The sequence below is a fragment of the Notolepis coatsorum genome (assembly GCF_963971535.1).
Source record: "Notolepis coatsorum genome assembly, chromosome: 13".
In the NCBI taxonomy this organism is placed as follows: Eukaryota; Metazoa; Chordata; class Actinopteri; order Aulopiformes; family Paralepididae; genus Notolepis; species Notolepis coatsorum.
Window position 1 is genome coordinate 29,520,257 of NC_140177.1, and position 25,437 is coordinate 29,545,693.

At 47.7% G+C, this 25,437-nt stretch overlaps 2 protein-coding genes across 2 annotated transcripts in view; both read right to left on the reverse strand.

The window, feature by feature from the left end:
• Positions 1 to 8,707: 8,707 nt before the first annotated feature.
• Positions 8,708 to 10,713, reverse strand: LOC311239307 (zinc finger and BTB domain-containing protein 14-like; the record flags this gene model as incomplete). The annotated part of the gene is made up of 2 exons (XM_084327613.1): positions 10,583 to 10,713; positions 8,708 to 9,978 (listed from the first exon to the last, which is right to left on the reverse strand). Exon 2 carries the CDS (start codon positions 9,953 to 9,955, stop codon positions 8,708 to 8,710), a length of 1,248 nt encoding a protein of 415 aa, XP_084183739.1. The 5' UTR covers positions 9,956 to 9,978; positions 10,583 to 10,713.
• Positions 10,714 to 12,349: 1,636 nt separating this feature from the next.
• The window catches only part of LOC311239505 (band 4.1-like protein 3), an 84,108-nt gene continuing 71,020 nt past the window's right edge, over positions 12,350 to 25,437 (reverse strand). Inside the window, exons 16-28 of the mRNA XM_084327811.1 lie at positions 24,995 to 25,048; positions 24,230 to 24,265; positions 23,534 to 23,599; positions 22,766 to 22,951; positions 21,717 to 21,785; positions 20,894 to 21,523; positions 19,623 to 19,655; positions 19,231 to 19,338; positions 17,494 to 17,586; positions 16,175 to 16,273; positions 15,951 to 16,031; positions 15,278 to 15,393; positions 12,350 to 13,423 (exon numbers count right to left, since the gene is read on the reverse strand). Coding sequence (XP_084183937.1) covers positions 15,283 to 15,393; positions 15,951 to 16,031; positions 16,175 to 16,273; positions 17,494 to 17,586; positions 19,231 to 19,338; positions 19,623 to 19,655; positions 20,894 to 21,523; positions 21,717 to 21,785; positions 22,766 to 22,951; positions 23,534 to 23,599; positions 24,230 to 24,265; positions 24,995 to 25,048 — 1,566 coding nt within the window. The 3' untranslated portion in view covers positions 12,350 to 13,423; positions 15,278 to 15,282. The remainder of the gene's footprint in view (positions 13,424 to 15,277; positions 15,394 to 15,950; positions 16,032 to 16,174; positions 16,274 to 17,493; positions 17,587 to 19,230; positions 19,339 to 19,622; positions 19,656 to 20,893; positions 21,524 to 21,716; positions 21,786 to 22,765; positions 22,952 to 23,533; positions 23,600 to 24,229; positions 24,266 to 24,994; positions 25,049 to 25,437) is intronic.

Below are 25,437 nucleotides of genomic sequence, written 5' to 3' on the forward strand. Positions count from 1 at the left end.
TTAAAATCGAATAAAAGAAAAAATTATGAAAACGATTGAAAACCCGGGAGGCTGGGTGGCGCAGCGGAGATTGCGCTTGTCACCAATGCAAGAGACTCCGGTCTTGAATCCGGGTGTCAGCATTGCCTCCGACTTGGGCCGGCCGTCATACTGGCTCAATTGGCAGAGTCAGCGGGTGGAAGTCGATGGGTGGTAATCTGGACGTTGTGGACAGTGACTCCTACAGGTCGGTTGGGGTACGCCTGCACAGCAGAGACAGGAAATGGCAAGGGTTGTGTGAGCCTCCCACACCTTACACCTCGCCAATGAGAGTCCATGCTGGCAGGTGAAAAGATGTGACAGGCTGCCTTCTCGTGTACCGGAGGGGACACGTGATGCAAGGCTTCTATCCTCCCTACAACCGACCAGTGGGGGGCATATGCGAGCAACGTTCAAGACAGGGGAGGGGAGAATTGGAAACACGAAATTGGAATGGGAGAAAAAGTGGATCAAAAAAAGAAAACGATCAAAAACCCAACTATACTCTGGTTTTGGTGCTCAGCGGTTGCAGAGATAACCCGACTATAGTCGTGGTTGGCCGTGAATGAGTTAATAAACGGACAGCCACCGGTCCATAACCGCATTCTATAGAAGAATAAGTCTTTATTTGTCATGCAGATTAACACACATGCGAGATGGCCGACCCACAGGAACACACTATAACGTCGCGTGGCGCACAGTCTGTGACGTCACACTCGCTGCGACGATCACATCTAGAAAGAAACGTATCTGTATTTTTGATGGTATTAAAAATCATACCGTCGGGATTTCTAAATACCCTGGTATACCGTAATTCCACCTACTGTATATCCAACTCAAGCTTGCTGTTCACCAGGGTCCACCAGGGGAAAAGAACAGACATGAAGCGATGCGTTTTACATCGCTAACGGCAACGCCGCTTTGTTGAATGAATAGACAAACTCAGTAGTTAGCATGGCCTTTCAAGATGGAGAGCAAGCGAGCGCAAACAGCAATAAGAGATGTTGCCAAAACAAACGTAAGTAGAAAGGTGCGCTCAGTGGAGTGCTAATCTCCGCCAGGCGGCACGACGGCCCGCTGTCAGCCTGTGTGCGACGTGTCATCCAAAACGGCCCTGTAGTTTGCGAGATTAGCTGCGGATACACACACAGATACACACAGATTGATTGATTGATTGAAAACTTTATTAACAGATTGCAGAATGGGTACAGTACAGTACAGCTCAATACATACAATTGTTAAGGGGATGCAGACCAGAGAAAGACTTTTGTCTCGTTTCCATCAGGGTCCCCCATTTTCAATTCATCGTAACATATATGACATACATGACATACAGATAGACAGTACTGCTACATCTATATATTTATGACATACCAGATTTGTAAATACAGTACTTTTTTTTTTTTTTTTTAATCTTTTCCCCCCTCCATTTTTCCTCCGATTTTCTCCCATCCCAATGTTAGTCGTATGCCAATTCCCAGTCCCTTCCTGGTCGCTGCGCACTTACCCCCCACAGTCAGATCATCTGGGAGAGTGGAGGCTACCACGTGCTTCCTCCGACACACGTCCAGCCAATCACCGCTTCTTTTCACCTGGCAGCGCGGATTCTCATTGAGAGGGCGTAGCGTGTGGGAGGATCACACTATCCCCCTCAAGTCCTATCCGTGCTTAGCAGGCGCCCCGACCGAACTGTAGGAGTCGCTGTTTACAATGACCCGGACCCACCCCGCCAGCTTCTCCCACCCTCTAATACAGCCAATTGTATTAGTGTGGACGGCCAGCCAAGCTGGTGACAACCCCGGAGCTGGATTCGACCCTGGATTCGAACAGGCGAATCCAGCTCACAGCTCCGGGGTTGGTGACGAACGCAATCTCCGCTCGGCCACCTAACCGCCCAATACAGTACTGTTTGTGATACAAAGAGAGTCCAGAAAAAAAAAGTATATACATTTGACGTATAAACTGTACATTGGATTGGGTAGGTGGGGGGGGGGACTGTACATTAGAGGTGGTTGGGTGGGTGGGGGGGGGGGGGGGGGGGTTGGGTAGGAGGGGTGGGTGGGGGACACTGTACACTGTACAACTGTACAAACAAAACTGTACATTGGAATATTGATAAGACCATACTTGGTAATTTACTGTACATTGGAGGGGGTTGTGTTAGGACATTTACAGGGGCCAGTTTTGAATTGCAGTCTCCCGTAGGTGTTTTTTGAGTGTTTTTGAAAGTGGGTAGTGATTCACATTCCTTTACAACTTTGGGTAGGGCGTTCCACATTGATGTGGCATAATTGCAAAACATGTTTAGTCCCTTGTTTGAGCCGAATCTGGGTTTAACATGATTTGTAGAGCTCCCTCTGGTGTTGTGATCGTGGTATTCACTGACCTTTGGGAAGTATTTTGACATGTACATGGGTACCTTGGTCGTGTAGTGTATCTTGTAGACCAGGCCCATTGCAAGTTGCTGTACTCTGTCGTCTACTCTAAGCCATCCTAAGTTGTCAAAGTGGGCAGGGGTGAGGTGGGTTCTAGGAGTAAGGTCAAGCAGTAGTCTGACCAGTTTGTTTTGAGATGTTTGTAATTTTGTTTTTAGCGCCTTTGAGGTGCTTTGGTACCATGAGGTGCAAGCATAGTCGTAGTACCCTTGAATGAGTGCTCCTGCCAGAGTCTTCAGGGTATTCTTGTTTACCAGTGAGGAGATCTGGTACAAGAATCGAGTTCGTTGGTTGACTTTTTTTATTACATTGGATGCCATTTTGTCGCAGGAAAGATTTGCCTCTAGGATGGAACCCAGGTAGGTAATATCTTCTTTCCTCGTGACAATATTGTCACCCACTGTAACTGAGAAGCCGTCGGTCTTGCTGAGTTTGTTATTTGAACCGAAGAGAATGGACTCTGTTTTGCCCATGTGTAATGATAGTTTGTTATCAGCGAGCCTTATGCAGATTTTGCCTAGTTCTGAGCTGAGGGTTTTTTCAACCTGTAACTTGTTCTTGTCAGAGACCAGCAGGGCTGAGTCGTCCGCAAACAGGAACAAGTTGCAGTCACAAGCTGACGACATGTCATTTGCATAAATTAGGAACAGTAGCGGACCTAGTATGCTTCCTTGTGGAACACCACAGCTTACTGTGAGGGGGGGGGGGATAGACAGACACACACACACACACAGATACGCAACCAAAACCATAATCTACCCAGGCCTGGCAGAGATAAAAAACGAGGATCTTGTGCATTGCCACTTTAACACCGGATAACAACAGCTGATTTGGCTCCATATCTCATCTTTTCACATGGAAAAACTGATCTGAGTCACCGGTTGAAAATGGGCTTTTCCAGGTCCAGCCTATATACAGTGCTGTACAATGTGTTACGTTGTGTTAGTCTGTTGTGTTGTGAACATAGCCTGAGATTTATATACCTACAGGTAGCACACATGCTGAACACAGAAACAGTTATCCACGTGCCACATACGCCTAATGACTAGTGGCCTTAGATCGATCCAGCAGGGGAATTTCATTAAAGCGAGACCTGCATGGGTCAGCCTGATTACAGCTATGAAAGGAGCAGAGGAGGGAGGAGAGTGAGAGAGAGAGAGAGAGAGAGAGAGAGAGAGAGAGAGAGAGAGAGAGAGAGAGAGAGAGAGAGAGAGAGAGAGAGAGAGAGAGAGAGAGAGAGGAGAACAGTGTGGGCTGTGTTTGACCAAGGACAGCCCCTGGTCATTATCTCTGCTGGGTGGTGAGGACAGAAGAGGAGGAGAGGAGGAGAGGGGCCTGGGAGATTGGCTGGGTACCCCGGTGGGGAGGAGTGATGTGATGCTAATCTCTCAGCTGGAACATCTGGCCCCCGATGCAGAACAATGAGGCCTAGCCGGAGAGAGAGCCCGGGCCCTCGGTCTGGGGGCCGAAGCGGCCACAAGGCCAGTCCTCTCAGGGCCACGGAGATGACCTGATAACCCCTCGCTGCCCGGGCGAACGAGGGCCCTTTTAACCAAGGCAGCCTATTGAGGTCAGGGCCACGCCGCGCAACAAAGGCGTACCTTGTCTGTGGAAAACACACGGGCTCATGGTTAATAAAAGTGCTCCTATGTGAATGGAGGAGGCCGAGGCAGATGGGAGTTCCCATGGTCAAGGTGACAAGTGAATCCCCCGGGTCCGTCTCCTCCTCAGAGATCCTCGCTCTCTCCTTCGATTAATTCACTTTGAAGACTTAATACGGATAGACTGTTTTCAGGAGATGAATCAGCGGCGTACGTCGAATGCGTTACGAGGAGGATACGCGGTTGGAAGATAACCCACGCCCCTCTCTCTCTCCTCTCTGCTAAAGGCGCCTCAGAGACTCAATCTGGGACATAAAGATTCTCATGAATAAGACAGCGGGGAATAGAGAGAGAGGGCCGGGCGTCCAGAAGCGAAGCTGTACGCGGGCGGCTGCACGAATCCAGATGGCGCTGGAGCCCGGGACGACGACATCATGGGAGACGATATGACTAAGTTATGAATGTCAGCAACTTTCATTAAACACCGTTACATATGGGGGGAAGAACTAAATGAAATTAATTTCTCGAAAAAAACACGCCGGGCTCGCCTTTCATGCCCGTATTTTGCATGAAATTGCTTGTGTACAGTCCGTTTCTTCTCGTCGAGTGTGTGTGCGAGTGTGTGATGAGATGAATGTAATTAAAGTTTTTTAATTAGACGCTGCTCTTTTCTGGGAAGCTTGTGGCAGCGCTGGGTGGAGCCAGTGTGGAGACAGGAGGTTTGTGGTCTGGCTGAGAGAACCACGCCGGCTGGGTAATGGAAACCGGGTGTTCACCATACACACACACACGCACACACACATAGATGCATACAAATACACACACGCACAGGCACACACATAGATGCATACAAATACACACACTTATATACACACACACATAGATGCATACAAATACACACACACACACGCAGAGGCACACACACATAGATGCATACAAATACACACACTTATACACACATAGATGCATACAAATACACACACGCACATATGCATAGAAATACACACACATATATGCATACAAATACACACACTTATACATGCACAGGCACACACATTGACGCATACAAATACACACACACACACAGATGCATAGAAATACACACACATCGACGCATACAAATACACACACTTATACACACACATAGATGCATACAAATACACACACTTATACACACACATGCAGACACATAGATGCATACAAATACACATGTATAAACACACACACAGATGCATACAAAAACACACACACATACAGTCGCACACATATAGATACATACAAATACACACACACACACATAAAGTATACACTCACCAACACACATACACATGGAGTACACACACACACAAACGCATGATGGAGGACACACACAAAGCCACATATGTATTCGTACTGAAGAGTGAGCACACACACAATACTAATGTATGCGTGTGCAGTGTGCACACCACACCCCACACACAGTCATGCACACACCTGTATTATAGAAACATTTGGCACACTTGCACACAAATTCCATAAATACTGATGGCGTGCACAAATGCATGCACACACAAGCATACAGCACACACACATAAGCACTGACACAAAGATAGCCACTCTCACACACATGCACGCACACTGAAACACAACCCCCTCAATTCTGATGCACAGTCCACAGGCACACGCACAGATGAACACACGCACATAGGTACACGCATGAATGCACACTCACTCTCTCTCTCAGTCACACACACACAGAGCCCTCATTATAGATGCATATAGCACACACAGGCATATAAACACACGCAAATGCACTCACGCACGCACACACACACACGCATGGATGCACACTCACTCGCTCACGCACACTATTTCCACCCCCAATCATTACACATGCATACACACGCACACATGCGTGCACACACATACAAATGCGCTTAGGCACATGCATGAGCACACACACATACACACGCAAACAATAAGTCCCCATCACATAAATCCCTTGGCACACACACACCAAAATAACTCATGCACCAATCCCCCCCACAGACAACACGCACACACAAGCAGTCACACGACACAAAATAGAATAAATACATTGCACACATGGCCCAATAAGTCCAACAGTGTGATACAAAAGCCAGATCCTGCATCACTCATTGGTTTTGAATGCATACACACGTACACACACACCAGGGCCAGGAAATGCAAAAAACAGATCCTGGGCATCCACCGACACCAGTGAGGCAAGGTCCGCCTTTTCCATTAAGACACTGACGTCAGTTTTCCACAGAGCCATTTCAACCCAAATTATAGGAGATCAAACTTGTCCTCTGTTAACGGTTAAGAATAGATCAATCTCACTGTACATATTACATACAGCGTGCTGGCGCAGAGAGGGCGCTTTCCCTCCACGGTGCACAGTGAAACGGTCATAAATATAGGTGCACGCCTGGCCGCCTGTTTTACTGAGAGGTGACTGTGAAAGGCTGATATTGCGTTGGCCCCCACCAACACTGCTGTATTTCAACCATTGCATTCAGATGTATGGTAATGTATGGAAAGCATGCAGGTGTGTGACAGCGCATACGCTTAACTCAGGCAGCACGTCTGGCTGGCGACTGAGCTCAAACGGACCCCCTGCTCGGTGGAACCGACGTGTATTTATTTGAAACTAACTGCCCCCCATGTTGGAACATGGTTCTTTTGGACCTGGAAGATCAGCATTCAACACAGTTGAAATTGGTCAGCAACAGGTCAATCACTATGAACAGGGCACCATCTAGTGTTGTATACTGAGTATGGGAGAGTTCGAAAAAGTTCCCCTCCTCCTTTTCCCCAACAGGGCTGTGTGAGAGCAGTGTGGTCGGCCCAGCCGGCTCCGTCCTGCATGGTTTGGATCTGTACTTTTTATTATCCAAAACACAGGTCATTAGATCAAGTTCTACTTTTTTTTTTTTTTAGCTCCACCTGCACTACCGAGCTAGGAATTCAAACAGGCCACATTATTTGGGCACTAACCCAAGGGGCAGTAGACTTTAGGGGGGCTGGGTGCCAGATGTGATTGTTTGCATAGGCTAGGCCTCCAAACAAACCCAAAGCCAGTACGGCCGCTTGTGTCAAGACGAGAGAAACATATTTTGAAAGACACAGTATTCTCAGATTACTCTCCACAGGGCAGGAGAGCTTTCTGCCAGTATTGTTTTGTGTTATTTTAAAACACACACCAGACCATTGTTGGCACCTACTAAATCTCTCCAAATTTAAGATTATGCACAACATAAACCACTGGAAATATATAACAAGTCTGTAGGCGAGTGGAGTGGTGTACATACATACAGACAAACCTCACCCGCCACAGGGCTAGTATTTCATTGTCAAATCAAATCATCTGTAATTCACCTATTTGAATATTGAGATCATGGGAATAAGTTTTGTACTGGGGGTTGGTTTCCTGTTAACTTCACCAGCCACCAAGTGCCAATTAGCAGCAAAGCATCCGTTGATTAAACCAGAAGGACTACATTTCCATTCTAAAAGAGAATTATTCATTTGAACTTAAGACGCTGCAGGGGAAATCGAGGCCTAAAAAATCATATAAACCTACTTAAGACTCGCCTCACCCAAGCAAAGTATAACAAGATATTAAACCCCCTGAGAGATTGCCTAGATATCAGTCCCGAGGGCGTGGCACACCCAGAACGGCAAACAAAAAACCTCAACTAAGTACATAAGATTTGTAAAATACGGTATACTCTCGAGTCGAAACCAAACAAACCAAGAAAAGCTCAAAGAAAACATAGGAAGGAATACAACGCAGCAAATGGTGTTTATTGTCAAAGTGTAGGAGTAGGACAATGTTATATGTGCATAATTCAATATTGTGTACTCTAATTGTGCAACAAACTAAGCTACAGTATATACACACATCTATCATTAACTGTTGATAGCTGGATGACAGTTCATACTGTATAACAGTAAATCTAGTTGGCCGGTTGCTTGGGCAGGACAGCCTCTTAGACAATCCGTCAAAGACCCAAGACTTTGGTATCGTCTGTGTCAAAATGCAGAATGGTGACTCTTACTCTTACAGTGTAATATCAATCAATACAACTAAACACATCCATTAAAACATCCACATGAATATACTGAACGCAACAAATGTTATGCAAAAAAAAATATCTTTTTTTTCTCCTCATCTTCTCCCCTTTTTTCTCTCATAATCTCACCTCATCATCTCCTTACAAATCCAGTAAAGGTTAAACAAAACATTTAAATGTTACATATTTTCATAAAAGTAAAAGAGAATAATGTTATGAGGACCCCACCTGTCTAGATACCAACGATGCCTTGTGAAAAATATACGTATAGTAGAGTGAACTAAAACATTTACATGATCTTTACAGGCGGAGAAAAGAAATGATTTTAGAGAATTCTTTAGAATAATAATAATAATACAGCCCCACAGCCTATGAACATGCTAATGATCTCTTGTTGCTCACCGATCATTGTCCATGTGATAGAAGGCTTATATAGCCTATCACAGGGTTGTGGATATATATACGTGTGTACATACATGTATATGTGTATCTTTTATGTTCGAGTGAGTGATTGAGTGCGTGTGTCTGTGTGTTTCATCAGTGTGTATCAATGTTTATGTGTGTGTGTGTATATTCAACAGTCCCCAGAGTTATGCGAGTGTGGCCCCGTCTCCAGTTTCCAGTCTCTCTCGTCGGTGGTACCACCACCACCACCACCACCACCGCCGCCGCCGCCCCCACCACCACCACCACCACCGCCGCCCCCTCCTTGCTGCTGGGGCTGCTGGGAGGTGGCGGGGGACAGGGACATCTGTCTGCGGGGGTTCCCGCTGTGCATGGTGTTCCAGTGGCGCTTCAGGTCGGAGGCCTTGATGAAGGCCTTGTCGCAGGAGCCGCAGTTGAAGGGCCTCTCGCCCCGGTGCTGCCGCTCGTGGTCCTTCAGGTGGGACTTGTGCTTGAAGGCCTTTTCGCACATCTGGCAGCCGAAGGGCCTCTCGTTGCTGTGGACCCGCTCGTGCCTCTTCAGGTCGGGCCCCCGGATGAAGGCCTTGCCGCACACCAGGCAGCGGTGGGGCTTGAAGCCGGTGTGGATCTTCAGGTGCTCCTTGAGGTGGGCGGCGGTGGTGAAGGCCTTGGGGCAGTGCTCGCAGCCGTACGGCCGGTTGGCGGTCAGGAGGCGCTCCTTCTTGGCGTTGTGGTCCACGGGCTTCCCGCCGGGGCCCTGGCAGGAGCCGTGGTCGCGGTGGCCGTACAGCAGGTACTCCAGCTTCATGTCGCTGGAGGAGGAGCTGGAGCTCCAGCCGTGGCCGTGCTGGTCCTTGCCCATGTTGCCGCTGTAGTTGTGGGGCTGGGAGACGTGCGAGCCGCCGGGGCCCATGCTGTCCATCCCCTGGTCGTAGAAGCTGTTCTTCCTCACCTCCTCCATGGCCAGCTCCTTGAGGATGGCGTCCTGGGCCCGCATGCCGCCGTGCTCGCCCGGCGCCTGGTTCTCCCGCGTCTTCATGTTGGTCAACTCGCGCTTCTGGGTGCAGAGGTTGTCGAGGAAGTTGATGCCCAGGATCTGACCCGACGACATCATCATGTTGATGTCCTTCTTCCTGACCGCCAGGCGGGCCGTGTACATGTAGTTGAGCACCTCCTCGAAGATGTCGGAGCGGATGAAGTCCAGCTCCACGATGGAGTTGTCCTCGTCGCTCTGCTTCTTGAAGAGCTTCTTGAAGTAGTTGCTGCATGCCGCCAGGACACAGCGGTGAGCCCTGAACTCTATGTTCTCCACCACCACCACCACGTCACAGTGCTCGCCCTCCATCCGCTGCTGGTTCAGCATCTTCAGGAAGGTGGCTTTGTGGTCATAGTCGATATATCTCAGTAAGTCAGACATGTTGCAGGTCAAATAGGAGCAACCTGTTAAATAAAGAAGGAAAAAAATGTAAATAAAAACTTTTAATTTTTTTTTTTTTATAATACACTCAGGTACATACTTATTATGGTAATTTATACAGATTAACTATGCAACACAGATCAGTGTCCAAGAACGACTTTAGCAGACACGTTTTTACTAACTTGTTGACTATTAGTGTATTCGACGGCGGATCAGTGGCGAGAACAGAGAGAGTAAACAAAAGTGCTCAAATCAGTCGTGCAGAAATCCGTTCGGGGGGAAAAGGCCCGAAACACGTTAAAAAACGCGCTTAACACGTCGATTTGCAACTCGCAACAACATAAATATCGGTGCAACATTAGTATCGCAAGCAAACGACGTTAGCTCTGTGTTTGCGTGCCGGCTGGGCTGCGTGTAGAAAGGATAACCTCAGCTAGAATATTTCACATTTCACTGCGCCCAGCCATTTTGCTCAGCAAGCCTCCATTGGCATGTTTCGGCGTCTTTAACACACTCGGGAAATATCGAATAACACGCCGCGTTCGCCGAACAAACAAACACGGCGTATTATTTCGCTTTCGGCGCCTCTTTCGAAGCGTTAAATAGTGAATAAAAAAAATGTAATACCCGAAGCCTGCTGAACGCGATCCTTGTGTTGTCACGCAAGGCGAGAGTCGACGACGATCCGAGAAGCTGTCGTTTTTCCTCTTCCTCCTCTTGTTGTGACTAGTGTTGCACTCTGGAGGAAACGCTGCATTGTATTGCTGCCACCTACAGCACCGGAGCGCCGCACGCGCACATTCCGGGGGGCGGAGCTACATGGAGCTCGTGCTTAACAGACCACTGCACTTCCGCGTTACATGGAGCTCGTGAGGGGAAGGGGCGCGCGAGGGGATCAAATAAATTAATGATGATTAGAGCTTGGCAAGTCGTAGACTCGTAGTAGCTCTGGTCGCGTAGCTACAACGATTTACGTCAAGGCGGCGCTCTCAACATGTTCAGATTTCAGATTCAGAGTTTTATTTGCCACATGGAATCAATACAATCACGAGTTTCATCATACACAATCATAAATATCATACATACCATGGACAAAAGGAGCAGGAAGAATAAATCTTATAGTTACCTGCATAGATATATATACCTGCCCCTTATTCCTAAACTAAACAAGTATATTTACCGGATACTTAATGGTCGGCGTACAACCTAATTTACACAAAATAATAATGTATACCATATACAAGAAACAAAAATCCAGTTTAAACAAGACAATTTTAAATAATAATAATAAATAATAAAAGAAAGAAAAAAAGAAAAAATCTCACTATTCAGATCACATTTGACTTTCATACTGACTTTTTTTTTAATAATTATTTTTGATTTGACATCCAATTCGACATTCATTCACGCGTCCCTCCCCCAGCCCCTCCCCCCACTCACATGAGCTCATAATACCGGAAGTGTTGCGGTGGTCAATTTAACGACGATTCTGTTTAGAATCAGAAATCGGAAATGTCTTTATTATTGCCAAGTAGCTTTACACACATATACAAGGAATTTGATTTGGTCGTGTTTGGTACGACTTTAACGGACAGGTAATCAAATAAAAGGGAATATAAACTAAATAAAAATAGAAGCACAATATAATGGAATACAATTATAAAATAAAAATAGGCGAGGGCTGTAGGCTACAGGTTAGGTATTGTTAACTTACACTCGTTTTCTTAATATTTTGCCCGTTATTCTTCACTTATGCTGCGCACCGCGCCACTATTAGCGACAGTAATGTATACCAGTCTAAATTGACCCGAGGGGTCGTGTTATTGGGAAGTCAATTAAGGATTTAGATCAATCTATTTTTTTTATCAGATGACTTCTCATGCCGCACATGCCCCATAACTGCAATATATACAAGAAATAAAGTCTTACCTCAATATCCCGAACTCGGAATTAATAATAAATTGAGGGAAAGGCGTTATCTTTAGATTTGTCCCTGGAACACATTACCGATGTCTTTAGATTCACCGATCCTGAAGTTGATCACGTTTGAAGTTCAGTTAGCCATCCCATAGCTAGGTTTAATGTTTCATACACCTTAACCTAAATAGATCATCACTTTTAAATAGCTAATAGACATCGTCATTTAGGTCAACAAGTCAGCGTTTTTAATGGTATCCTTCCTGTGATGCTACGGATCAGGTTGCAGAAGCCATTCAATTGGTCCAACAGTCTGTGGATGAGGGTCATGTAGAAGTCATCGGGCTATTCATTGATGATATGCTCAATATCGCACGATATATGTGCAGATGTGAACTGAATACATCCCCACTAATGACATGAGTTTCAACAATGTAGTCAATATTTTATTTGATATAAAATAAAAGACAAAATTAATGCATTTGCCACCTTTATTTCACTGTGAGATGTCACTGCACATGAATAATACTTAGTAATTCACATACAGTTTGGAACAGATGAGGCATATATCTGGCATGTTCTGGGGTTTAAACAGATCATTCTTGGCTTTTGCGTCGTCGGACAGAGCTCACCCATCGCTCCTTGGCCAGTCGTACAAGCTGGGACACCTGGGATACAGCCAGGAATCTAACCATCAACCATGAAGAACATTCAAGGCTTTTTAGCACAGCCACAAAAATCATCCTCCTTGCGTGGCAATCTAGCTTGATCCCTCTCCTTTAAGTATACTAAAAAAACGAAACAAGACTGAAAGTTTCACCGTCTCATGATCTGTTGCACTGGTGGAATCATTTGGTGAAGGAAAAATACTAAAAAAAATAAAATAAAATAAACATTTCAAGTAGACATGACCAAATAATTTGCTAGAGATATAATTTGCCTTTTTTTCTCCTCAGAAAGCGTAGATATGTACAGTACTTGATCATGTTCATTTTTGTAATGCACATCTCGACTAAAAATCATCGAATGGGTGGAGAGTGAGAGTGAGAGGCTAATGCTAGCTGGCGATGAGGTTGGCACATCCATAGAAAGGCTATAGTGCATGTGCTCTAACATGTACAGCTGACAGCATTTACAGTTTTTTTTTCTTTTTAGAGTGATGGCTTTTATTTCATAAATAAAATGTTGCTAAAATAATATTCTCAAACGAATCAATACAAACGCATCAAATTCATAAGGCAGTGAAAAAAAAAGATAAAACGATTGGCCTGTTTCGCACACAGTCGGGGCACAGCGTGCAGAAGATGTATCGAGAACCGTTGTTATTTATTTTAATATATATCTCAGCTTCCTGTAGGATACGGTCATTCTTTTTGATAATTGCAACATTGCGTCCGTCTCATGCAAAATTGCAGGTGATGAGGGGGGGGGGGATGAGCTGCAGCGTTTCTAGAGGAGGCGTCGTCTAGTCTTCTGAGAACCCCAGCACTATATATGGAATCCTGGGTGTTGGATGTCGGGGAGGACGAAGCGAGTCCTCAGCCTTTATTCCTACGAGCAAAAGGGAGGAGAAAACAGCCGTTGGAAACGATGTATCCGACGGCAGCTTAAAAAACCAGCCAGGGCCGTACCAAACACCAGAACCACACCAGAACCAAAAACAACGCTACCACGGGTGCCAAACAGAGGTCACGAAAATGTCCCCATTCGGGGGAAAGACGTATATGTAGTGGGTGAAAGAGGCATGGCATCTAACTGGGCACAAACAATGTTTAGTGTTAATAATGCTTCCCGTAACACAGTTATTCTGACAGGCAAGACGTTAAACAGGGCAGCACGCACGGCTGAGGGCAAGGCCACAGAAACAAAGCCATTCCCATGTGGTGAGTCACGCAAACACACGCAAGCACACACACACACGCATTCACAAACCCTGTGCCTCAGGTTATTTTCACTCCAAAGCTAATGAAAAGAAAGAAAAGCTAGGATGCTAAGTTGATGTAAAAATAAGGTCATCATCAGACAGTCGTGATGACAGTTTCCAGAAACACACCACTTGAAAGAAAAGGGGAACAGGGTTAGAACAACACATAAAAAAAACAAATAAAAAAGAAAACACACATATACAACGCAATGTGATGGAATGGGAGGCTTCATCTCAACAGCTCCATGCCTGTCAGTCAAAACACACCAAAGGAATGAAAGAAAGAAAGAAAGAAAAAAGAAAAAAAAAACTTGACAGTGCTGAAGCCACAGACATGTTGAAACACAACTTGGGTCATGTTTGCATACTTGGGTTTTCAAAGTTGCAACATGAACTTCTGACCTATTATACAGAGATTCGATGTGCATGTATGCGTAACGTGTCTTTCGCGATAATGGGAAGATATAGGTCTTATTATGGACACGTTTTGTCCTTGACCATGTCTTACAAAAGGTTACGTCCAACTACATACTGCTTTTTACAATAATAATAATTACAAAAAAAATTAAAATAAAAACTATAATTATTACTATTACTACTGCTATTACTACAACGGTAATTGTACTGTATGAGTTAGGTTGAACGTAGGCCTTAGATGACTAAAGGCACATCTGATCTTGTATACACAGGGTCAAATTTCAGTCACTGCAGATGGCTTGGCAGACCTCAGACTAGACACATAAGCAGGGAGCAGAGCTGGTTTTGCTGGTATTACCTCCCTCGTCATCACTGCTGGCGTCTACTGCAGCAAAATATCCTACAAACGTCTTGTGCAAGTTGGAAGTATAATCCGGGGGGACACAGACAAGAACAACAACGACAACGACGTTGTGCTATAATAAGTAGATAAACAGAAATCTATCTCCCAAGGATAAAACATATTCCCTCGCCAGCAGGGGGAGCGTGTCACAACCGAGTTACTAGTGTTTGCAAGAGGCTGCCGGGGGCATTACTGTGGGTTTTTAAAGCCCCGCCGTCAGGAGCTGGGACTAGAATACCCCGGGCTCTGTGTGTGTAGAGGAGCTGCCCCGGCCCTGCTGGGTGCTGGGGAGCTGGGACTAGAATACCCCGGGCTCTGTGTGTGTAGAGGAGCTGCCCCGGCCCTGCTGGGTGCTGGGGAGCTGGGACTAGAATACCCCGGGCTCTGTGTGTGTAGAGGAGCTGCCCCGGCCCTGCTGGGTGCTGGGGAGCTGGGACTAGAATACCCCGGGCTCTGTGTGTGTAGAGGAGCTGCCCCGGCCCTGCTGGGTGCTGGGGAGGTGGGATGACATGGGGGTTGATGCGGTGGCTGTTAGTGCTACAGAGAAAGCGAGGGCCGGGTGAGAGGAGCGGCTTAATGAGGGGGGGGGGGGGGGGGGTAAAGCAGCGTGCGGAGAACCAGCTTTTGAGCCACAACCACTACGGGATCCTCGTCCTCTTACCTGGGTCAGTCCTCACCCTCCTCTGGCGTGATCTCTGTCTCTTTATGTACCACTACTTTGGTCACTGACATGTCAGGGTGCTGTTCTTTAGCCTCCTTAATGGCCTGAGCCAGAGCCTAGAGAGCCGCCCACACACACACACACACGTGGGTGGGTGGGTGGATGGGTGGGTGCGGTACCGGGAAGGACCACCGGGGGGAGACAGAGATAAGGAGGAGTAAGGGCAAGGAGATGGGGAGGGGGGGGGGAGAATGGGAGGGAGGTGGATTGTAAGTCATTGTGGCAAATGCGGAAGCTACAACAGCTGGACAATTACTGGTTTTAAAGTCACATGGTCTGTTAATATGGGCTGAAAAACATCACACATTAGAGAGTCACTCCATATCAGATATCTATGAGCCGACTGCTGTGTTAAGAAGATCTGTTAAGGGTTTAGGAGGGTTAGGGTTACAGGCTCAATTCAGCTTCTTATTTAAGCTGTGGTCATCTGTACGAATATAATCACAGACAGTATGGAGAGAGAGAGAGAGGAGAGAGAGAGAGAGAGAGAGAGGAGAGAGAGTAACAGAGAGAAGGAGAGAGAGTAACAGAGAGAAGGAGAGAGAGTAACAGAGAGAAAGCACTGGAAAGAGCATGACGAGAGAAGAGCGAGAACCAGGAACAATCAAGAGACCTGATCATGGTCGATGTCAGCATCTCCCGTGATGACAATTCTCTTCTCGATTCTCGTCTCTGATATTCCTCCTTTCACCGTCTAGCGGCGGCGGGGGAAGGAGAAGGAGGGCTCTCGTTAATACAGTTCCGTCACAAGCGGACGGCTGAGATCCATGTATAGGCTGGGGGAGTTCAGAGGTCAAAAGGGAGTTAAATAATAATAATGATGGTGGTGATGGTGACCTTTGTGATGTGTGTGGTGGTGGTGGTGCTGGTGGTCTCCGAGGTGATGGTCTGCGCGCTCAGCAGCACCCCGGGGTCCGTGTCGCCGTTGGTGTCGACCTGTCGGTGTTATTTACACACGTTGTTCATCACTACATAGACAGTCTGGAAAACCACAGACCTGAGGTCAGTCCTGACCACACATTGCTGACCACACCTTGCTGACCACACCTTCCTGACCACACCTTGCTGAACACCTTGCTGAACACACCTTGCTGAACACCTTGCTGACCACCTTGCTGACCACGCCTTCCTAGTTAATTTAGAGCAGTGAACCGTTTCCATTACACTATATTACATAAATGGTAAATAGACTGCATTTATATAACAGCTTTTATCCAAAGTGCTTTACAACTTATACCTCACACTCACACACCCACTGTGGAGGCAACCATGCACGGTGACAACCTGCTCATCGGGAGCCGTTAGGGGGTTAAGTGCCTTGCTCAAGGGACACTTCGACATGCTGCCGGGAGGAGCCGGAATCGAACCGGGAACCTTCCGATTACCAGACGACCGATCTACCTCCTGAGCCACTGCCTCACCCCTGTATAGTATACTCTCTTGCCAAAAACGACTATATTGCCCGTTTAAATACCAAAATTAGTTTTAATATATATACACCTCCTTATGTAGAGCCTTAGGCCAAGATACATCACTGTGAATTAGAAATTACAATGCTGATAATTCTGTTTTCTGAAGCCTGCATTTCAAGATTCACTGCGTTAACATGGCGTTATTAATCCTAGGGCAATATATTTGAAATAGATTAAGACAGGATGACTCTCTGTTGCCTCCAAGCTTCCCTCTCGATTCTTTTCAGTTTTGTTTTAAAAACATTGCCCTAGGATCGATGACTGATGATCGATAATTTTGTAACCTGAAATACCAGGTTGCCATTATCCTAATGTTAGCAACATACGCTAGTAATGTTAAAAAATTCTGGGGAACATTTTAAACATTTAGTTAAAGAGGCAGAGTGCTAGCTTAGTTACAATGTGCTGTAAATCATTCTAGAAAGCATTTCATTGGATGCTAAAATAGTACACGCCCCCATGTGCAGGATGACTCATCAACATTTCCTTTTCTCGTTTTCCAGGAAATAAACAAACTCTAAAATACCATTAATATCTACAAAACAACTAGTTTGTAATTGTTGGGACAGATACTGGCGTATAAGTGAAAATCAGTGCAAGACATAATGTGATAAAAGAACATAAACAAACATCCATTTTGATTTCATGTGGCCTTTAAGATGTATGGCAACACTGTATGTGTACCTCGGCTGACTCGTAGGTGATGGTCTTCGTCTCCGTGTGGACGACAGGCACCTCCTTGGGAGACGACTCCTCTTGCGGTGCAGCCTGCAGACTCTGGGAGACAAACCGGGGGGGGGGGGGAAGAGAGGAGCATGAGCCGGTCTGTTCCTGACAGAACAGCACTTACAAGGCACTTAAAAAAAAGTACCATCAACAAATTAAGTTTACGACCAGAGTGTGTTTTCGTTAATAACTGCCGTGGCTTCGTTCTAGAAAACCACCTCCACGTAATCAAATCAGAGCAAATGAATGCCACATGCTCGTAAACACAAAGCAAACCACCATCAATTTAAGGGCTTCGATCTCTAAAAACAGGCATGCAGTCATGCATTAGGGTCCCTATTACAGTGAAGGGAGAAGATACTGAAGCGGTCGACTGGAAATGACCACACGGGTGGGATGCAAATCACAAGGGTTCCATCAGAGTGCGTGTGTGTGTGTGTGTCTGTGCCCTTTTCATAGGTTCCCCCGATCCGTTCAGAGACAAACAGTGAAGTAAGAAAGTTGACACTGGGAGGTCCATGCTGTGCGTTGACCTCGATTATTATTAGTGGCAGATTTGTGCCGTTGGGGGAGGATGGCGGTGAAGTTATTTACGTGGCCCTGGCCCGGGGGCCCTTTGGTGGGGGCTGGGGTAGGGGTTACCTCTGGCTGAGGCATGTCTGGGGGTGCGAGTGTGGGAGGGGCCTCCGGGGTCCTCGGCTCGTCCGGGGTTACCTCCCGCGAGCTGGACTCGTGATCGTCTCCGTTCGCGTCGTCTCTCTTCGGTACGTCGGCCTGCTGCTCCTCGACCTCCGCTTCTCCCTGCGCCTCCGGCTCTCCTCCTCCGACCTTTCCTTCATCCTCCACGTCTTCGTCCTCTGAGCTGTCCTGGGCGTAGTGGTACCTCTCCTTCTCATAGATTAAAGGCAGGAAGAACCTCTTGGTGTAAGGCAATAAGGCCTTTGAAGTGTCCTCTTTCTTCTCCTCCACTTCTTCTTCTTCTTCTTCTTCTTCTTCTTCTTCTTCTTCCTCCTCCTCCTCCTCCTCCTCCTCCTCCTCCTCCATAGCCTTCTCTAAGTCTGCGGGGAGCTCTTCTTCCTTGAAGTACTGCACCTCGGTGGAGAACTGGACCTTCTTGCCGTCTACCTCGTCCCTATAGCCTACCGTCTCAGCACTGACAGGCACCGCCTCCACGGTGAACCTGGAGCATTCAGTCGCCTCTTCCGTTGCCCCCGCCTCGTTCACGTCCTCCCCCTCCGCACCCCTCCCCATCTCCTCTACGGGCTCATCGCTCCCCCCACCGGCCGCTCCTGCGGAGGACAGCGCTGCAGGCTCTGACCAGGCACCGTCGGCGGGTTGGACGCAGTCTACCTTCTCCGTCATTACCTTTGGCAGCTGCGTCTGCTCAGTCAGCTCTGAGCACTCGGATGCCTCTACTTCCTCTTCCACCGATGATGGTGGTGATGATGATGATGATGATGATGGCACAGAACAGGGAAGAACTACGGTTGCAGAAGCACAAACAGAGTCAGGAGGAGCACCGCTCTCTACAGGCTTCTCTACAGGCTTCTCTCCAAAAGCCTCAGGCTTTTGTTCGCTCACAATAGCGGCCGACTCGCGTGGCGCGGCGAGGTCTGGCGCGGCGCCGGGGGACTCTGCGGGGTGTGTTCTGACTGTGTGTACCGGCTCGGCCGCTGCGCTCGGGGGGATATTCACCGTAGGTGCCGTCGACTCGGCCGGCACCGCCTCCGTCACCATGGCGACCACCACCGCCTTCTCCTCCTCCTCCTCCTCCTCCACCACCTCCTCCGGCTCCGCCGTTGTCTGTGAATGATATTAAAGTATGCATTAGATCCTCACCTCTGCAATCGCGGTCTACATAATCACACGGCAAAAGGCAGTCTCACATCACACCTGTTAGAAGGAAAAGCACAAGAGTCTGTGGGTTATCCAGTCCTTTGATAAGACGTTCTCTCGACTACAGCCGGTTAGGAAAGAATATAATCTACTGGGTAGAAATAACTTCAAGACAATTTTTTATTTAATTTGTTTTTCTCGGTGGTGCCCTATTCTGTTAGTGTTGAGGAGGACCAGAGAGGAGTGGTCACCTGTTGTGACGAGGAGACCCATCCCAGCGAAGACTGACGGGACAGAAGGACAGAGAGGGACAGACAGACAGACAGACAGAAAAATAGAAGACAGTCAAAATGGACACAAGAGTTCCGACAGAGAACAAAATGGACGACACGGTTCGGAGGACAGAGAACGAAAAGTAAAAGTGTGGGAAAAGATGGGATGGCTCGGAAAATATAGAAAACATTGTATGGATATGGCATGCGTTCTACCAGAGGATCTCCAAATACTGAATCCTATGATGCTCTAAAGTAAGTGAATCCTAAAATGGAAATCCCGTTTTCAGATTTAGCGTGACTGATGATGAGGTCCCAGGAATGTGTATCATTCCGAAGCATCTGTAAGAAGGAACACCTGAACATTTATTTTTGAAAAACACAGACCCATACAATTTTTCTGTCGGCAGAGTGGTGGTTACAGAGGGGTTACAGGGGCACCGGGGGGGAATCAGGGAGGAGTGAGACGAGAGTGAGACGGGGGAGAAGCTGCAGTGGTGGCAGGGAGCCAGGGGGCCGTGAAGTCACTCTGGTGACGACACGGCTAAGAAGCGAGAACGGCCCTGCTGAGCAAAAAGAGTAAAACAAACAAGAGCCCTTTCCCCCCTTATCAAGTGTCAGACGGCTACTGATGCAAGGTAAGCTGCTTAGCAGTTACGCGGTCAACCAAGGACACTATAAAAGGAAGAGCGCTCTGTGCTCTGCTTGGTGCCAGACTTTGATGCCAGTTCTATTGAAGCTGAAAAATTTACCAGCTATCTGAGGAAATATACATCAACCAATATATCAAATGTTAGCTAGTTAAAAAAGCAACAAATTGCTGATGATTCCGACATCCAAGGTGATAACCTGTTTAAATGACGGGTCATAAACGAGGAGATGGCTGATACCATTCAACTCAAGTTCAGCTGTAAATTAAAGTTTCCATACTTGGCACCAATATGCGTGCATGCGCTACACGGCGACGTGATCACCCTTGCTTCTTTTATAGTGTCCTTGCTGTCAACAAAACCAAAGTAACCCCCCAAACACACACACACCAAAAAACAACAACAACAACATTTATATAAAAAAGAAGCAAAGCATTTGTGAGCAACAGAAGCAAGCAGTTCGGTGAGTAAACACTGTGGTTTGGTTTGGCACCGTTAGCCATGCAGAGCAGTTGGTTACTTTGTCGTTAAACTAGTTAAGCAGTGGGGGGAGGGTGGTGGTGGTGGTGGTGAGGGGGAGGTTCACTTTTCATACAGTACCACTGCTAAGGACGTAGTCGAGGATTCGGTTACGGTCTCTGCAGTAGTCAGGCTGGGCTTTGATTGGTTGTCACGGACTTCCTCGAAGGTGAAGAACTCGGCTCTCTGCCGGAACCCTTCGGACGCAGACTCTGTGACTTCCCGCCTAGTCGACGACCCGCTGGTGACCTCTTCAGTTGTCACCGTCTCCGACAGCCACGATGCCGTGGCCTTCTTGGGCGAGTCGCTACCTTTGATCTGCTCGTCCTCCTCCCCCTTCCGATCGCTCTGAACCACGGTGGTCTTTGCTTGGTCTTCATTTAGAGAGGGTAGAACATCCTTTTCTTCAGAGGTAGTGGGCACCTCCTCCGCCTGGATCTCTTCCCCCACCTCCGCCCGAACCCCGTCGTCCGCCTCCTTCAGGATGATGAGCGTTCCCCTCTTGTCGCTGATGGCCTGGGACACCTCTTGCCTGACGGTCCCGGGGCTGACCTTCACCGCAGAGTCGGGGGTCTTCTCTTGAGTCTCCCTGAGGGCGCTAAAGACGTCGTCGTCCAGGGTGGTGGACGCGCTGATGCCCTGCGGGCCGGAGGAGGTGGCCCCGTCCGTTACGTTACCGTCCACCACGTATCTCACCACATAGCCTGCTGCCTGGGGGACACAGCCTGGCTTACTGACACTCGGCCACTCGGATTCATTGGACAGACAGAAGGCGTGAGTGGTAACAGACACACATAGCCACCATCAGTGAGCTCAAGAGGAACCACAGACAAAGATACAGACAGTGACACACCGAGACATATGTAGAGAAGACACACGTACAAACGGACGGATGGTGACTTACCTTAGGGGCAGCGGTGGCATCCGGTTCGTCCTTCACCTCGTACTCTGCGGACTCTTCGTCGTCCGTCGCCTGTGGGAGAGGAAGACGGCGATGAAGGAGCGTTAGTCAGAGCGAACCAGACGTACACGGTAACCGTGACGCATGCAGTCCGTCCACGGCGCTGCCGTCACAAGCTGCCATGAAAGAGATCCGTATCCTAAAGGTCTCCGGAGAGAACCGGCGGCTGTTTCATTTCCGGAGTTCACACACACTTCCGATGCAAACGATTTACCTTCAAAAATACTGTAATCAGAGCTAGCGATTCATCCCGCGTCAGGTTATCGTGATTATATCACACAGCGAGTGGACAAAAGGACAGGCTTGAGACGACGTCAAACTCCAGCGCTCGCATCAAACACCGCCATGTGTGTGAATCATACCGTTTCATACGGATCTTAAGAGGAATCCGTTTATCGGCTGTTCACGAGATATGAAAGAGATCAACGTCTCATACAAAACCTCCAACGACCCACTCCTATCCGAGCCCCAGGAGGGTCATCAAAGAGAGGCCGCCTATTCTCGAAACACCACCAATCTTTCGCCGCCGACTAAAAGACACAATTCTTCAATCAATATCTGAAAAAAAAATAAATAAATAAAAACTAACCTTCTTACTGTCCTCTACTATCACGCACTCTTCCTAATATACCAACATGTCTCTACTACTATGCGCTCAACACTGCAGCACTCAGTTTCAACACTGTTTGATGAACATTGTGACTCAGCTGAAAGAGTTTCTGCTGACTTGTCGTACAGAACTTCGCTTTGGATAAATGACTAAATGTAACGACTGGACATTAGATTAATATCCTTTGCCAAGGTACTCATATCGTACGCACAACACCTCTGGCACTAGACTCATTATGTAAAACACTGCAGGCCGCAACTCTATTCTCTAGAACGTGACTTCCCGTGCTGCTGGTCACACATGAGCCCAGCCGCACGCCCCCCCCCCCGCTGATGTCACACTTCACACACACATGCTGCTAACGAGTGTGGCCGTAGCTTACATCCTGGGGGTGCAGGGGTTCTATCATGGGCGCCTCGTCCGTTTTGGGCGAGCGCGCCGGGGACGACGACATCCTCTTCTCCCACTCGGTCATGCCCGGAGTGCCGGCGCCCGTCTCCAGGAAGGAGCGCTTCAGCTCGCTGATGTTGCTCTGGTGCTTCGCCAGGTCCTCGGAGGGCTCCGTGTCCTAGTCCAGCAATCACCACACATGGGGGGGAGGGGGGTGGGGTGAGTCCCGAGGGCCGTGCCCAATGGGGAAATACGGAAGCCATGCTTTCGAATATGCGGCTCGCCACATTCGTTAGTTTGCACATCCGGTCAAATTTTTTTAATAAAAAAATAATGGGAAATAAAAGTCCATCCATACGGTTGGCAGAACAAAAAAAATAGCAAGTTGGTGCTTAAATGCTAAGAGAGCATTTAGGACCAACGAAATGCAATGAAAATATAAGGCTTCATGCAGAGTGTCATGGGTTTAGTCTAGATTAGAACAACACTCCCACTTCTCGTTAGGAACACTGCAAACATCGACTCGATCCGATCGATTAGTTATCGTCTGATCTCACACAGGGTGAGTTTCAACACTCAAGTCACGCCATACAGTGAGTCATGATGTTAATTCTACTGCAATCCACAATGTAAATGCAAAGACAACGTGTCAAATATTGACACGTCCACTGGTGGTGAGTCGGTGATATATTGCAGATCAATCCGGTCAGGACTCTCCATGCATGCGTAAACTGCGCCATGCATGTCTCACGGTACCAACCTCTAACATCAGATTACTATGCCTGATAAACACGTTCTCCCCTCTCACTCGTCTTATGAAACTATACTGTGAAAGAGAGACACAAGAGCGGGAGACGAGACGTCAGCTGAGGTTTGCTCTTCCGGGTCGAATTCAAACCGTGTTTGTCTGGGAGAGTTTGGGAGTTTTGTGTTTCTGTGGTATGAAAGCGACGGGTCAAACTCTACTCCCGGGAGAGCTGCTGAAGCTCGACTGAAATCATACAAACTGAAAATACACCAAAGGAACAAAAACTAAAATGAAGCAGCAACAGAATCTTGAACATCAGTCCATCACTTAAATAAACACAAAGTACAACAACAGTGACGACAACAAAAAGAGGAACTGAAACGGTGTGCCTGGAGCCAGCGGCGGCAGCTTGTGAGGTCGACTGAGATCAAGCTCAGTCTGGTCGTGTTGTGGTGAGAGAGAGTGGCGGCAGCGGCAGGCAAGGCACAACAGAAGGGAGGGGCTACTGTCTGGAGGAGGGTGGGGGGGGGGGGGGGGGTGGTGGAAGTGGAAGTGGTGGGGGTTGTGGTTGTGTTGGGGGGTGATGGTGGTTGTGGTGGGGGGTGATGGTGTTGGAAGTGGTTGTGGGGGGGGGGGGGGGGGTGGGGTTAGGTAGCTCAGTGCATCCGGTGATGCTGTGAGCTGGGCTATGAAGTGAGCCCAGTGTACCTGAGTTCTCAGCTCTGAGTCCTCCTCAGCCTCCGACTGGCAGCACGAAGAGAGAGAGAGAGAGAGAGAGAGAGAGAGAGAGAGAGAGAGAGAGAGAGACAGAGAGAGAGAGGGTGAGAGACAGAGAGTGAGAGAGACAGAGAGTGAGAGAGAGGGTGAGAGACAGAGAGTGAGAGACAGAGAGTGTGAGAGTGTGAAAGAGAGAGAATGTGAGTGAGAAAGTGAGTGAGAGTGTGAGGAAGAGAGAATGCGAGTGAGACAGAGTGAAAGAGAGAAAAAGAGAGACAGCGAGAGAGAAATAGACAGAGAAATAGACAGAGAAAGAGAGTGAGAGACAGCGAGAGAGATAGAAAGAGAGAGACATCGAGCCACAGGGAACAGAAAGCACAGAGATGAGACAGATGGGGACGAGGATGAGATGGTGTAGAGGAGCGTAGCGAGAAGGAAATGTCATTATATACAACTAGGAAATAAGACACAGGGGACAAGGTGACAGAATAGGAAATGAGAGAGAAAAGCACCCTGTACATTCAGTCTACAGTATATTCACTATATCTCATATATATATATATATACAGAATATCCCAAACAGCATGCAGTCTACGCATGCCTCACTCCACTCTAGGTTTAAATCCGTCTGGAATAAGAACATTCCACCGGGAAAAAGGGGCCTCCAAGAAAAAAGATTAAGTTTCACTTTTAATAGAATTCCTCTCATGCCTGTTAACTCTTTAGAGGAGGGTGTTGTTCTCCAGCCGTACAAACCTCTGTGGCCGTCGTCTCCCCGTCACAGGCAAAGTCTGTCTGATCGCTGTCTGTCTGCCGTTGTGGAAACGGAGCGAGCGCATTCCCGTCGGCAAGCAGAGAAAACCACAACAACCCATCTCGTCAACAAGAGACCCAGTAGCTTCTCAACGCTGACAAGTCATGACCAACACAACGGGAGTAGAATGTAAAGAAATGCACAGGGTTCTGTTTTTGTTTAGCTATACTACTCCACAGACACAGCAATTAAAAGAGAACGATTAGCAAAAGAAGGGGGGGGGGGGGGGGGGGGTGGGCTGGGGTTGGCAACAGAAAAAATACGTGAACAAAAATGTTTGCAAACAGACTCAGAGGAAGGAGATCAGGGGAAACCTTCGGTCAGTCACGTCACAGTGAAAAAAATAGGACTTTCGAAAGAGAGATTATATGACTTGGATTTAGGG